Below are 13,623 nucleotides of genomic sequence, written 5' to 3' on the forward strand. Positions count from 1 at the left end.
GATATCCCCGTGCATCCGCACAGGAACCGTCGAAGAAGTGACATTTCCTTCGGCCGCCACCCTGCCGCGGAGATCGACGCTTGGGACGCCTTACGTCGGCGGCACCGACCGTGAACCTGGGAGCGCATCGTCGCGAACGGCCATTGCGTTTCCAGATTTCCTTCGTTACGACGTGCAAGCCGGCCCGTCAGGAAGATCGACGCTAAGGACGCCATACAATACCGATACAGAGCGTGAAGCTGTTAACGCGTCGCCGCCACCGGCCTTTGCGTTTACCGACTCTTTGCGCTACGACGCGCAAGTCGGCCCGTCATCGGCTCAGCACAGCGAAGCAGAACGGCGTGGTACCACTGGGAGAAGGACAACCGTACCCTCCCAGGGTGAACGTGATCTTCGGCGTGCCTTGGAAGACATGGAGATCGAGCATCTTCGGGAGCGAAACCGCTTGATCCAATCCTTCGAAGCAACGGATCACCAGAGAAGGACTCACCCGCCATCACGTACCAACGCCACCGTGGACAAGGGTTGCGACGAACGGTGCCACTGCGAGGAGGACGGCAAATGGCGCTGCGAGGCCCGTTGCGGCCGGCCATTCGTGAAACGCGGCAAAACGGCTCTGGCAGCCGGTTGCTACGAGAATCCCTCCAAAACGGACGAGTGCTGTGCCACGCTAATCTGCCCTTCAGAGCGGTTCACCGATGGACGTGTCGAACCGACGCCCGTCTCGGAGGAACCGACCACCGCCAAGGCGATCGTGACGAGCTGCATCTACAAGAACCGCTCGTACGACATCAACGAACGGATGGAGATCGGTTGCGAGCAGATCTGTACCTGCAACAGCGATGGTGAGATGGAGTGTGCTCCACGCTGTGCTCCACTTAACTCGACCCGCCCAGAACAGTGCGTCGTCCTGCCTGACCCACACGATCCTTGCTGTAAGCGCGAGTTCTGCGATGTCACGCTGGACGACCACGAGCAGAGCAGCGGTGTGATGATGATGATGGCACCGGCTTCATCTTCATCGTCACCTTCGACGACGGTGGTGCCGGAACGGGATGGAAAAACACCCGGACCGGAAGCAGACCACCGGTCCACCGGATGTGAGTTCAAAGGCCGCACGTACCAGCTGAATGATCAGTTCCACGACGAGTGCAACGCGCTGTGTCTGTGTACGGAGGCTGGTGTGCACTGTGCCAAGATCGAGTGCCCGTCTGAGTTTGGGTTGGACGTGCTGGATCCGCACTGCCTCAAGTGGGGTCCGGATCCGGCCACATTCCGTGCGATCGCACCCCGCTGTTGCCCGGAGCGGATGCGTTGCATCGACAATGGGACGTGCGAGTATAAGGGTCAGTTCTTCGATAACTGGTCGGATATACCGAGCAATTTGACGGGTTGCGAGCAGCACTGTTACTGTGATACCGGCATCGTCGAATGTCGACCGGCGTGTCCTGCCGTGCCAGCGACGCCACCTTCTCATCTACCGTGTAGCCCACGGAACGCCCGGTTGATGCCGATTCCGGGTGAAGAATGCTGCCAGCACTGGACTTGCAGTGTCAACACCGATAACGGTCTGGCCAGCGGCAGCGACGTGTTGAAGCCGCTGCTTATGCCGGGCACGATCGGGCAATTCCTGCCAACGAAACCGCCTCGCACGGACGCGAAACCCCCACCGGACGCGCCCGGGAAGGAACCGACGCCCTTCTACCCGACGGTGGACGGAAAACCACCGAAGGTACCGCAGGACAAACCCCACAAAAAGTACACCAAGGAGGACGCCGGTAAGAAGGATCACTTCAACAACATCTTCGGTGGCGCCCAACCTGAGGAGCCCGAGCTGGACGATGGCAAGTACGATTACGGCAGCTACGAGGACGCGATGAAACCGGCCACGCTCGGTGTGCAACGTCCCGGTCCGCCCGGGTACTATGGGCCGGAAATCAAGCCCCACTACGGTGCTGATTTTCACCCGTATCTGCACCCGGCTTCGGCAGGCGTCCAACCGGCCGGACAACCCGTTCCGACGGCACCCGGTCAGCCGGGACTACATCCTGGCCAGCATCAGGCGAGTGCGCTCGATAAGCAGCTGTTGAACGTGCTGGGACCAAACGGACCGGGTAGTTTACCGCCCAACATCCGCATCGAGCAGCTGCTGCAGCACATCCACGGGCAGGATCCGAATCTGCCACCGCAAGGACCTCCATTGTTGCATGGCCAGAGCCTCCCGAATGGGCCGCCCTTTGGGCCGGTTGGATCGCAACCATCGACGGGCAACGGCATCAACTACAACCAGTACGGTGCCGGCACACCCGCTGGTGGGCTAGCGTTCTCCGGACTGCAAGTCGACCTGAAAGTGCTCGCCCTGGACGCGATCGATGCGAACACTGTGCGTGTCATTTTCCTCGTGCCGCAGGTGTACGTGGGACTGCATGGTCGCGTTGAGCTGCGATACACGCGCACTCGCAACAACGACACCGCCACATGGCAATCGCAGGTGTTCGCACCACCGGACGATCTGATCGCGACACCACAGCTCGAGTTCGAGCTGCCAGGACTGAACGCCAACACGGAGTATCGCGTGAAGATCACGCTTATCCTGCGAGACGTCAACTCGCAACCGTCTAGTCAGATCTACACCGTCCGTACGCCCTCGGATCGCGTGATCACGCCACCACCCGCGATCGGTTCCGGACACTTCCCGCACATGAGCCACCCAACGAACTTTCTCAAGGAGATCATCCAGGATCCGGAGCTGCGAGCTGCCGAGGTGAACGCGACTTGGGCGAAGATCGCATGGCGCAAGCTGGATGATGAGGAGCTCGATTACGTGGACGGTATACAGCTACGGTACCGTGAGATCGACAGTGTCGTGTACCATGCGACCCCACTCATCCACCGGGCGTTGAGTGAATACACCGTGGAGGGTTTGCAGCCACAAACGCGTTACGAGGTGGGCATTTTCTTCATACCGTTTCCGGGTCACGGTGAAGAGGTGCGGGCTGGTGACATGCTACCGATCACCACCGCCGAGCGGATCGACGTGTACGGATTCGAGGTGGTGGTGAACGCCAGCAAGATCAAAGCCACCAGCGTCGAGGTGAGCTGGTTGGGTGTGCCCTACCCTGAGGACAAGTACATCAAAGGACCGAGCTTTCTATGGCAGACGGAAAAGGAATGGCCAACTTCATCGACGCTACCGCATGATACGACGGAAGAACTACGCCGCAACCTCCTGCATCATTCCAGCACTAAATCACTTATTCAGATCGACCGATTCTCTAATTGGAACAGGCTGCTCAGATCTGTTGGATACGTTATTCGGTTTTCGAATAATTGTGTGCACAGAAGAAACGGGAAAAAGACCACGACAGGACCGCTCACTAAGGGAAGAGTAGTGGCTGTCGTCAGAGCCGCCGACGGACAGGTAAGGCGAGCAACTGTGCAGACCGCTAGCGGATTGATGGAACGACCTGCAACAAAAATAGCGGTGTTGGAAGTACGGAAGTAGACCGAGGATAGGCACGGTACAACCAAGCTTACCAAAGTAGACGGACTGATAAGGCGATAGGGAGTGCTGCCGAATTGTTTATCGAACAGATTGCGCACTTGAAATAGGGTAAATTGCCCATCCGAGCAAAGTACCGGGTGGGAGAATGTTACAGACAATTCGGCGCGTGTTTGTTTGTTTACCTGACGTAACGGCACTGACAGGTAGGAGACAGGATAAGAGTGCCGTTACCGAAGGGACAGGGAAACATCGCAGAGATGACGCGGTAAAAAACGGCCATCGCGAGGAGGCCATTGGATTTAAACCGATTTCAACGGAAAAACGCCAGAGAGAGGACGTGAATTTTTTTAACACCATCGCACCATCGCACCATCGCACCATCGCACCATCGCACCATCGCACCGCGCGCGTTTAAAGAACGACCCAACCGAATTAACTTGAATAAAGTGTTAGTGGAATCAGTTAAAAGAACACGTCAGTAGAATTTATTATTACGAACTTTAAGTTGGAGCCGAACTCCAACACTCCGATTGACTCCATCACGGCATGATACTAATTTTATCTGCCCCGATTGAAACGTAACTATCGAGCTATGGATATGAAGTATGCATCGAAAAAAATGCTACTTTCGACGAGAGACAATGTGACCTAATCGTCCCGTAGTCACAAGACAGCAAAATGCGCTGAATGACCCTCGAGCGAACATGACGTTACGAGATATTGCGTTGCGATAAACTGTGGTATGCTTTCTAGGTACTAAAAAAATTAAGGTACCTTCCCACAACCATTCCAACGGCTCGACGATACTTCATCAGCATGAGTTGCTTTTGACCAAAGAGTAGTAGGTGTCTCTCCGAAAACCATTTATTTCATTACGTTAATAGAACGGCAGGCTTCCAATCCCTATAAGTAGGGTGCAGCGCAGCGTACCTTGGAAGCGATAATTAATTAACCGGGAACGTCCTGCCATCCTGCCGCAACAATTTTCCTTTACCGCCGGTTTCGGCTGTCATTGTCGAAAGGACGTGAAAAATGTATAAATAATTATCTTCGAAACAAACAAAAAAAAACGACCCAATGGATACAATATATTTCTCTTACATAGAAAGCAAAGTAGGCGGTTTAGGGGACAAAAAATAAATAGTTATCTTCCAGTGCTCAATCAAAACGATCTACTCCCGGTTTTCTTCACAAATTCCTTCGTGGTGGCCCACAACAACAAACAAAAAAGGAAACCATCGGCAACTTTGCCACCTACGCAGACAGTGGCTTCTTTTTCTTTTGTCGTCGCCCAAAAGTCGTAAACATTTGCGAGGGGGCCCCGTCGTTGATATTTCATTTCCAGCATTCCATCACGCCGGGAGGATATCGGTAAACATCTTATGCAACATCCGTCTCCCAAAAATATCCATGCGCTAGGGGTTTTTTTTCTTTTCTTTTTTTGCAAGCGCCGGAGCTTTACTTTCTGCTGGATGTCGGAACTGTCGGAATGTACCGAAAAATGTCAGGAAAAAATTCCAAAACCCATCCGGGGATCTGAAATATTATCATATTATGTGTACACCTTTCCTGCCTTCCCAGAACTCGGTGGCGGGTGATGCTTCAAATCTCGCGCTTCTCTATCCGCGCACCGAATGGACGAATGGGAAACCGTCGAGAGCTTTGCATTCGGATATTAAGACGCAATAGCCCAGGTGAGAGTTACGATGCGTTGGATGTCTGTCATAGCGCGAGTGGTATCCTTTTCTTTTTCTTGCCCGTCGTTTTGATGGGCGGACGACTTCAGAGTGATGTAAATATAAGCAGAAAGGTAGATAAAATGTCATGGTGAGGTATTTTCATTTATACTCAAGCCCGTTTTCTCTGCCTCTCCATTCGCAGCTCACACCATCGATACATTTTAGTTTGTGGTGCACGAGACACTATTAGCGCCACGACAACAAATGTCCTGCCAAGCGATAAGCTCTCGAGAAACACAGGTTGATCCTCGCCAGCGTGCGACTCGTAGAATGTTGTCGGACAGGACAAAAATCGCACCGAAATTAAACCGTAGCACGACAGGTAGCGTGCTCTTAATCGAGTTCAGCTATCAATCATAGAGAACTGTTCATTTTTCTTTCATAAGATATCCCTTCCTACATCATTCGATCACAATCTTTGCCGCCGGATATCCAACGTACACCGGCTGGATCGGTAATGGGGGGTGGGGAGAGACTTTCACGATACTCTAACGCTTAAGGTGTCCGAAGGTGGACAAGGCGAAAGGATCACCTCGAGCAATGTCAACTGGAAGAGGACATATTTTCTTTTTTCCTACCACCGAATCAAGCCGCCCATCGTTAGACAAGGGAGCAAAATCTAGCACGCCTCCAAGCGTGCCTAACGGCCTGTTAAGGTTTCGTTCCACTTAAACTCAACCGTGTACCTCAACCAAGGGCGCTTAGTTAGCATTTTATAGGTCCCCTCATTCTTCATCGAGGCCTTCTAGCAGCACTCAACGCTAAAGGGCGAGAATAATGCTGCTTTGCTGTTTATTGCTTACCAAACGGATGGAGCCTTTCGGTGGAGCCTTCATCTTGATTACCGATGATTATCATACCGTGTTTTAACGAGCCAACCAACCCCAGCGAAACTGCGTCTCCCGAATAGCTGCCGAATATGTACCATTGTGAGCTGCGGTGCTAATGCGATCCCGCTAGGTTTGCGATTTGCGTCGGAAAGACGCATACTCTGGCATAAATTTGCATTTGCGAGCTCGGGAAATTTGCAAGAAAGTCAAAAGTTAATCAATTCCCCCCAAAACCGCGCGAAAAAATGCTTCCATCTTCTGTAATTAGTCATCGGTTGAATCACATGTTCGAAGAAAATTTAATTATGCGTTTTGGGTACACATTTTTCGCTCGAATTCGGCTGCTCGGCAAAAATCTCCCACCTAACGCAACAACCGACGATGGTGCACCGCTTCGAGCGCTTTCTGTTGACCGATCCGTGGTCCCGTCTCGGCATTATAATTCCATCAAAATCGCACAGCCTCCTCGGAAGGCACAAAACAGCGAATGATGGTACGAGGGCACGCACCGAAAGCGCACATAAAGAGCGGGAAGGGCGGTCTCCATTATACCGGCGGCCGTAATGTTGTGTCGAAATTATCCCCCCAAGTCTCGAGCAATTAAATTTGCATCACATTGAAGTCACTCGCCGTGTGGTTTTGAAAGACGCGGAAAGCGTTTCCCGAGTGTCCTGGGTCGTGGTGCCTGTGCTATCGTCTGTCGAGACCCTTGCACGTAATGGTTTCGAGAATAGGTTCTTCACAGCTCACGTCCTTCGGTGGGTGGGATGTGTCGGAAGAACTGTTGGCCAGAAGAGAGAGAGAGAGAGAGAGAGAGAGAGAGACAAAAAATCCCCTCACGGACCATGAGTTATGGTAAGATAACGAAAAACAAGAAACCCCCGCGATAATTTCAGCGTTTCTCGTGCAGCGCACCTAAAAGCAAAATAATGCTGTACAAGTTGTTCCGCTGGGGGTTCGGACAAAAAGAGGCATACTAATGACGGAAGTACGTGGCTGAGTTGGTACGGTGAAGGAATTTGAACCAAAAAAAAGCAAACCAAAAGAAGCCAACACACGTCTCCGCTAAATTATATACGACCGATGACCGTTAAAGTGCGACTGCACGATGATCATTCTTTTTGATAAGAGCTCAAACGGTTAAAGCGAGCAAACAAAAAAAAATTTGCTTAACTTTGCAGGAACTGGTTCGCGCTAAACATCGCTCGTGTAAATCAAATGAGGTGAGCGCACCAAAAAAAAAAAACGAAGCCGGTACCCCATTTCCGAGCCTGAACCATTATTTCAGCGTCAATTTGTAATATATACGTTTTTGCCTCACTTCCAAAGTGGCACTGCGCACCCGGGGCTGACGTCAATGGGCGGCTATTTATTGCGATATGAAGAGATGAACCGATGCGATACACACAGTGAGCAGTCCCGGGGGGGGGGGGGGGGGGGGCGGCCATGTGACTTACTTCCTTCCTTTAAGAACCGGCGTCATCGGTGACCGGTGGAAAAGTGCCCCTCGTAAACGTGCTCCCCTCATATTTCCACGGCGAATCTCAGATAAGGGGTTACGTGGGCCTGGTCATAGCGACCACCGAGAAGGCAACGGGGAAGGAAATGGGTGGAATGGAAGGGGGTGGTGGGTGGCGAAACTTGTGTGCTGTAAAGAAAAACCGCCAAGCTCAACCGTGTTGCGGCGTGTCCTGCGCCAGGACAAGCTTATCGTCGCGATATTAAGACACAAACAGCCGACCCGAAGGTGGGTTGTCTCATCTGCCGATGATGGAATGAATAGAAGTAGAGAAGGCATGGAGAGAGGAAGGACAAAAAAAAAGGTAAATCCTTCCCGGCAGTTTTAATGCTGCTACCCGGAACCGGGGCGGCTCGCCGTTTTTATCTTTATCGCCTAGACCAAGAGTCTTTCTTCCGCGATAAGGTTGAGGCACGGCATCGGGAAGGTCTTTCTGGCGTGGATAGCACACGAGAGAAGAAAAAAAAAGAAAATAGGAAGTAAAAAAAAACATGCGCAACTTATGCTAACACGCTCTCACACAGCCACACACACATTCCGAAGCTGAAAGAGCCTATCCCTTCTTTATCGTGAAAACGGCACCATATTACTTCACACTGAGGGATAATGTTGGCATTAGCTGGTCAAAAATCGAAGGATAAAGGCGAACAAAACAACCGCGTGCTGTAAGGGATAAACAAAAGAAGGCCCCGTCCCTTGCGGGTCATTAATATGAGATTTTTCATTAGTTTTTCGCGTAACATAGCAGCCGCACCATCCCATGGTGAAGAAGCATGTCTGAAGACCGCAACGGTATGTGGGTCAAAATCAGGCACCATGTCTAGGCTTCGATGGCGAATAAAGGAGCCCATTCATAGCTGTGCTGCATAAAACACTGCACACGTTACAGAAGTTCAAGCATGTTTCGCTCCTTCAAAGCCAACCAGCTGGCGCTCGATGGAGCCGCACAACACATTCGCCCTTCCGGGCAAGTGAACGTATCGAAATTTGCAGCAGAAATCGAAAATCCATCGCTTTTCGCAGCGCACGATATTTCTCTCTCTCTGCTTGGATCGAAATGATAACACGTTGGTAGCGTTGGAGCTCGCGGTGGATTGGCAAAAGCTCCAGCCGGAAAAGTCCCGGTGAAAGCAAACACAACTAACTTATTACCGAACAATTAGCCCCAGTGCTGTGAGGCCGGGGAATTAGCGGAAGGCATTAGGCGGCTTAGACTTGAGCCGTAGCAATGCGGCAACGGCAGAGCCGATGGCGGCGGAGATCAGCGAATGAATTAAACCGGTAATTGCGATAGCGTGTTTAGTTTGGGGCACGCTGGGAAATCAAGCGCTATTTAATGGCATTGATGGAGGGTAATATAGCAGCGCTCCCGGTGGAAATCATCCGTGCCGTCCCCGTGGCATCGCGATGGACAGTAATTTTGGGGTACGAGCGAGTTTGAATAGTAAATGGTTTTAATTACTACTGCGCCGGGTAGCGCGGGTAGCCTTTGTTTGCGATTTCCATTGCGCATCACTCGAATGCACAAGCTAATATCATGCTAAAGTTTAGTAAACGCACACACCGGCGCAGGGAATCGGTTGAGACGTCACATTCCGTGCTAATAACACCCGCATGAGAAACCTTTTACCAGGAAGTCAGCTTATCAAATCTGGTGCAAATCGCAAAGGGCTGCTTGCTGTAACTTTCCTTTTTACATTCGTCGGATAAGCGTCGGGAATCGGTTTTCCTCCTCCATTTATCTGAGTGTGAGTGAGGGGGAAACATCTGAGCCATTATCCGGCCGTCCGTGCGTTTCCCGATCGAACCCGAGCAGCATGGAAAACTAGATCGGGTACCAGGGGAAAAAACCGGTCCCCAAAAAAGCGAGAAATCTCTGCCGGCCTGCCCAGCCGCATCCCAAAATAAATGGCAGCACATTAAGTAAAACGATTTGTTCACACCAGCGCCGGACGATGGCCGCCCGTGGGACCCCGGATGCGATGGGGGAGAAAATTCATTCGACCAAATAGGAATTGATTGGAAAAGTAATTGCACTAGCGTAGAGTTGGGCGTCTTCCACACACGCAGATTGCCCCTCGAGAGAGTGTCCCATCGTACCGGTACCAGCAGCATAGGGTTGTGCGAACAAATTGCACCAGAGAGGCTTACGAGCAAATTACATTTGCCTCTATTAAATGCGTGGAGGCCCGGTGTTTGGTAGTATTTGGCATCATCGCTTCGTAAGCTGTGAGCTGAGGGTGCAGTAAATGTTACTCTTTGTGCTTTTTTTGTTTGCTGAGCAGCAATTAGCAATAACATTTACTCTAATATTTGGCGATGTGAATGTTCCTACTAATATGTGATTTGCTTTAGAACTTGTTAAATGGGCCATGGCAGTTTTTTCAACAACTGTCAAATGTCAAATGTGCTCAAAGCTCGCATGAAATGTCCTTCGCACAGTAGGCTTTGTCTGCCGACAAAAATTTAACGGCATCGTCATTGCACCACCGTACAGCGATAACAACTCGCGGGATGTGTGCATTAATGTTTCGTCATAAATTGTTGCTTTCCGGGTGCTGTGTGCTTTCGTGGCTGCTATTTCACGGTTCCTCTAGCAGTCCGTCAATGATCAATCTTGCCCCCGGGAAGAAGCGTCCAGGGCTTTTTGTCTTGCTTCTCTGAAGGTGCGATGTCAACCGTCAGTTTGACACGATAATAAATGGACGAGTAGACGGGTTCCATCTGGTTCCACGTGGCCGGGACACACGGTGAAAAATCTCCGTCCTCTTTCTAATGACGCTATCATTGATGGGGGGAGACACAGCAAACGGAACGCGAACGAATGGAGAGTAGTGTGAACGCGTTCGGTGGTATTTGCTTGCGATACATTTAAGAAAACGGTGTTACCAGCGTTACCTTTCGCAGTGGCGAAGTCACCGGCTAGAGATAACGATCGGTCTTTAGACGGGTAAGCTGTCGCGGGTGTGACGTAAATTGCGACGTCAATGTCAGTTCCCGCGGAGGTGAATCACAAGAAATCGCGATTGCAAACCGACGGCTCGGGTGAACGTAAAACGTGGCTGCGAAAGGGGCCAAAGGCCACGCGTGTATGCGATTTTTTTTGGTGAATCGCGTCCCATTTGAGCCAGCCGATGGACATTCGATCAATCCATCGATCGATGGGTTGGCTGTTTTTTTTTTGTTCGCTCGATTTTTCGATTACAACACAAAAGAGGCGAATATCGAGAACGCGCCGAATAAAGAGACATAAAGAGACAGCGCTGCAGCAGGGGTACTTACGGAAAAGCGAATCTCCTTCTCGAGCACGTTATCGTTAATGACCTGTATGAGACCCTCCTCGCTGGAGTGCAGGATCGGCACGAGAAAGACGTACGGTGATCTCGTGAGGGCCTTCAGCTGTAATAGAAAGAGATAAAAATATCAAACGATGCTTGCAGAAGAGTTTTCGTTATATGTATTATATTTGGGAAGCCACACGTATCCCATTGGCACCATGCCCAGCAGCGTCAGGTCACCAGGACGGCGAATAGGAAACGCGATAAACAAGTTGTACATATTTACTGGCAATTTTTCTTTGCGCACAACATCAGCCACAATGACACTCAAAATCCATACAATCTCTCGCCGTGCACTTCCGGATTGATTAATGTCCACCTTTGGCGCCCCCAGCCAGCCATTTTAATATTGTTGATGGACGCTTTACTCGCCTAAATATCGCGTGACATTCGCCCACCCCCCCCCCCCCCCCTAAAAAGCACCCCAAACGAGGTGCGCAAGTGAGCGCAGATTGCATCAGCACTTCATCAACTTCGCTGCGTACTACCGCCGTGGCGAATGTTTCGCATTACCGCAAGACGAAATTACGCCGCCACGCGGTTCGGTGATCGTTTAAAGCGACACTAACGATGTCATTTTGGGGCAGCCACCACACGGTGATGGAAAGCCGGTGTAAGAGGGGGGGAGGGGGGAGGGGGAACACAGATGAGCGAAAAGGCAGCCCATTACTGGGGAAACGTGTACGCATGGAAACGTGGTTTTATGGGGACACATTTTGGGATCGATTTTTTTTTTTATCTTTTTGGTCACGATCCTGCCACGAGGGGAGCGAAAATGTTTTAGATTGTTCCGCGAACGGCAATCAAACGAATGGTTATTATCATAAATTGATTTCGGTGCGCCATTGACGGGCCACGCTCTAGCGTTACGAATATTTCATCTGCCGTTTGGTGGTGTTTTTTTTTTTTTTGCTCCTCGAAATGTCATCGTGGAGCTTTTCAATTGCAATATCTTCGCTGACAGCTGACGACGATTTGCATGACAGAAGAGATACATTTCCTCATTTCGATGTAATTGCTTATCGTTCCTGCCTTGGCATGCTATTGAATAATGGATCCCTTTCTCAGCGCAATTTTTCGAAGGCAAACTACACGACACAACAATCCCAACTCGGTTCCGTCTCCGTCGAAGGCGCTAACCGTATCGGCGGGCAATCAACGCTCGGCAACGGCCAGAATCTGATCGAAGTTAATTAAGTCCAACCCAGCCGGCCGGAGGAAATTCAATCGCACCCACAATCAAACCCATTGACGCCGGACCTTCGGACTCTCGTGCGTGAAGATCGTGTCGCGCGCATTTCGGTGGTGCAAAAACAAACTTCACTGGCGGAATGGAACAACAACAACAACAGAAATATATACCAGCCGGGAGTGAGGGAGAAAGGACGAACTCCTGACCCCATCGGGGAGGCGAACTTACGTGAAGATTGATTTTCATCTGCAGCTCCAGCGAGTTGGTGGTGGCGGACAGGGATTGAAATAGATTCAAGATAATTAGCGGATCGCATGGCTCGTAACCGGGCATCAGGACGCTGGCGGTAGGCTCGGCTCGGTCGGGCTCCACCACCTCGATGGAACCACCATCATCGTCACCACCACCGACGCCACCCTCGACGACCGCATCTTGCCGCGTCATTCCAGGCGAAGGCGGTGTGGAGCAATTTAGCCCCACCGCACCGCCTGCCCCATCCGCCGCACTATCGGGACAATCATCTGCGTTGTAGGACATGCCTTGTGTTTGTTTGTTTGCGTACTAATTTATGAACGCGCCACTCGCGCCCGCTATCACTTCTCACACTTGCTCGCTACCGTGCAGGGGCGTTGTATTATTCTTTTTATCTCACACTACAAGCACCTCTCCGGCGGGAGACAAGCACCTGTTTTGCTGCACTAAGGGACAAGCACTCGGAGTTTATTATTTTCTTCCCTTTTTTTTCGCCCTGGCGCACCCGCACGCATACTCGCACTTCATCGGTGGCGCATTCCTCCTACCCCGAAACCCCTCCCCGGCACTACTATCACACGCGATGAGCGAAACCAACAATAAAAAACGAAGTCATACGCACACGATAACACCGGGTGATAAACGCCACGATAATAGGTAATTAAATTACATCACTACTCGCAACCAGGAGAGGTGCCGAACACGCGGGGCACAATCTGGCCCAATTTCGTTTACAGGATTTGGTGCACCTTTGAGGGGGTTTTTTTTTTTGTTGTTTCCCTTTTTTGCGTGTCACACGTGTATCCTTACCGAGGCCGGGGTTGCGCTGACCCGTGTGGAAAAGCGCGCGCAAAGCTGCACCTCGCAAACAAACGAAAAAAAAATACAATTGCCTCAGCCGGTTGCTATGGCTACGGTGCTCTGTTGATGTGACGCGTTCCGTGAGTGCGGGGAATGAAATATGATTGGTTTCGACCGGTTTCGGGACCGGATTCCGGTAACGGTTAACCGCCGGATGGCACTGTCTTCCGAAAAGTCGCTCCTTTTTTTAGCCTTGTTTTGTTTCTTCGAAACAGCACGACGAGAACGGACGTAAATAAAGCACACGGCACGACGCGGTAATTGATCGTCGTTCGATCAATTTATGTAACCGCACCTCGCCGGAACAAGACACGCACGGTGCAGCCGAACGCGCGCGGTATAAATAACCAGCAGTGATAAATTTGCCAATGCTGCAACCTCCAGACT

The 13,623-nt window shown here is 51.2% G+C and overlaps 1 protein-coding gene across 1 annotated transcript in view; it reads right to left on the reverse strand.

The window, feature by feature from the left end:
- The window catches only part of LOC128722935 (cGMP-dependent 3',5'-cyclic phosphodiesterase-like), a 45,802-nt gene extending 32,663 nt beyond the window's left edge, over nt 1-13,139 (reverse strand). The window contains exons 1-2 of the mRNA XM_053816628.1: nt 12,352-13,139; nt 10,876-10,992 (exon numbers count right to left, since the gene is read on the reverse strand). Of these exons, the coding sequence (XP_053672603.1) occupies nt 10,876-10,992; nt 12,352-12,660 (426 nt within the window). The 5' untranslated portion in view covers nt 12,661-13,139. The remainder of the gene's footprint in view (nt 1-10,875; nt 10,993-12,351) is intronic.
- Nucleotides 13,140-13,623: the final 484 nt, after the last annotated feature.

Source organism: Anopheles nili, chromosome 3 (assembly GCF_943737925.1).
Source record: "Anopheles nili chromosome 3, idAnoNiliSN_F5_01, whole genome shotgun sequence".
Lineage (NCBI taxonomy): Eukaryota > Metazoa > Arthropoda > Insecta > Diptera > Culicidae > Anopheles > Anopheles nili.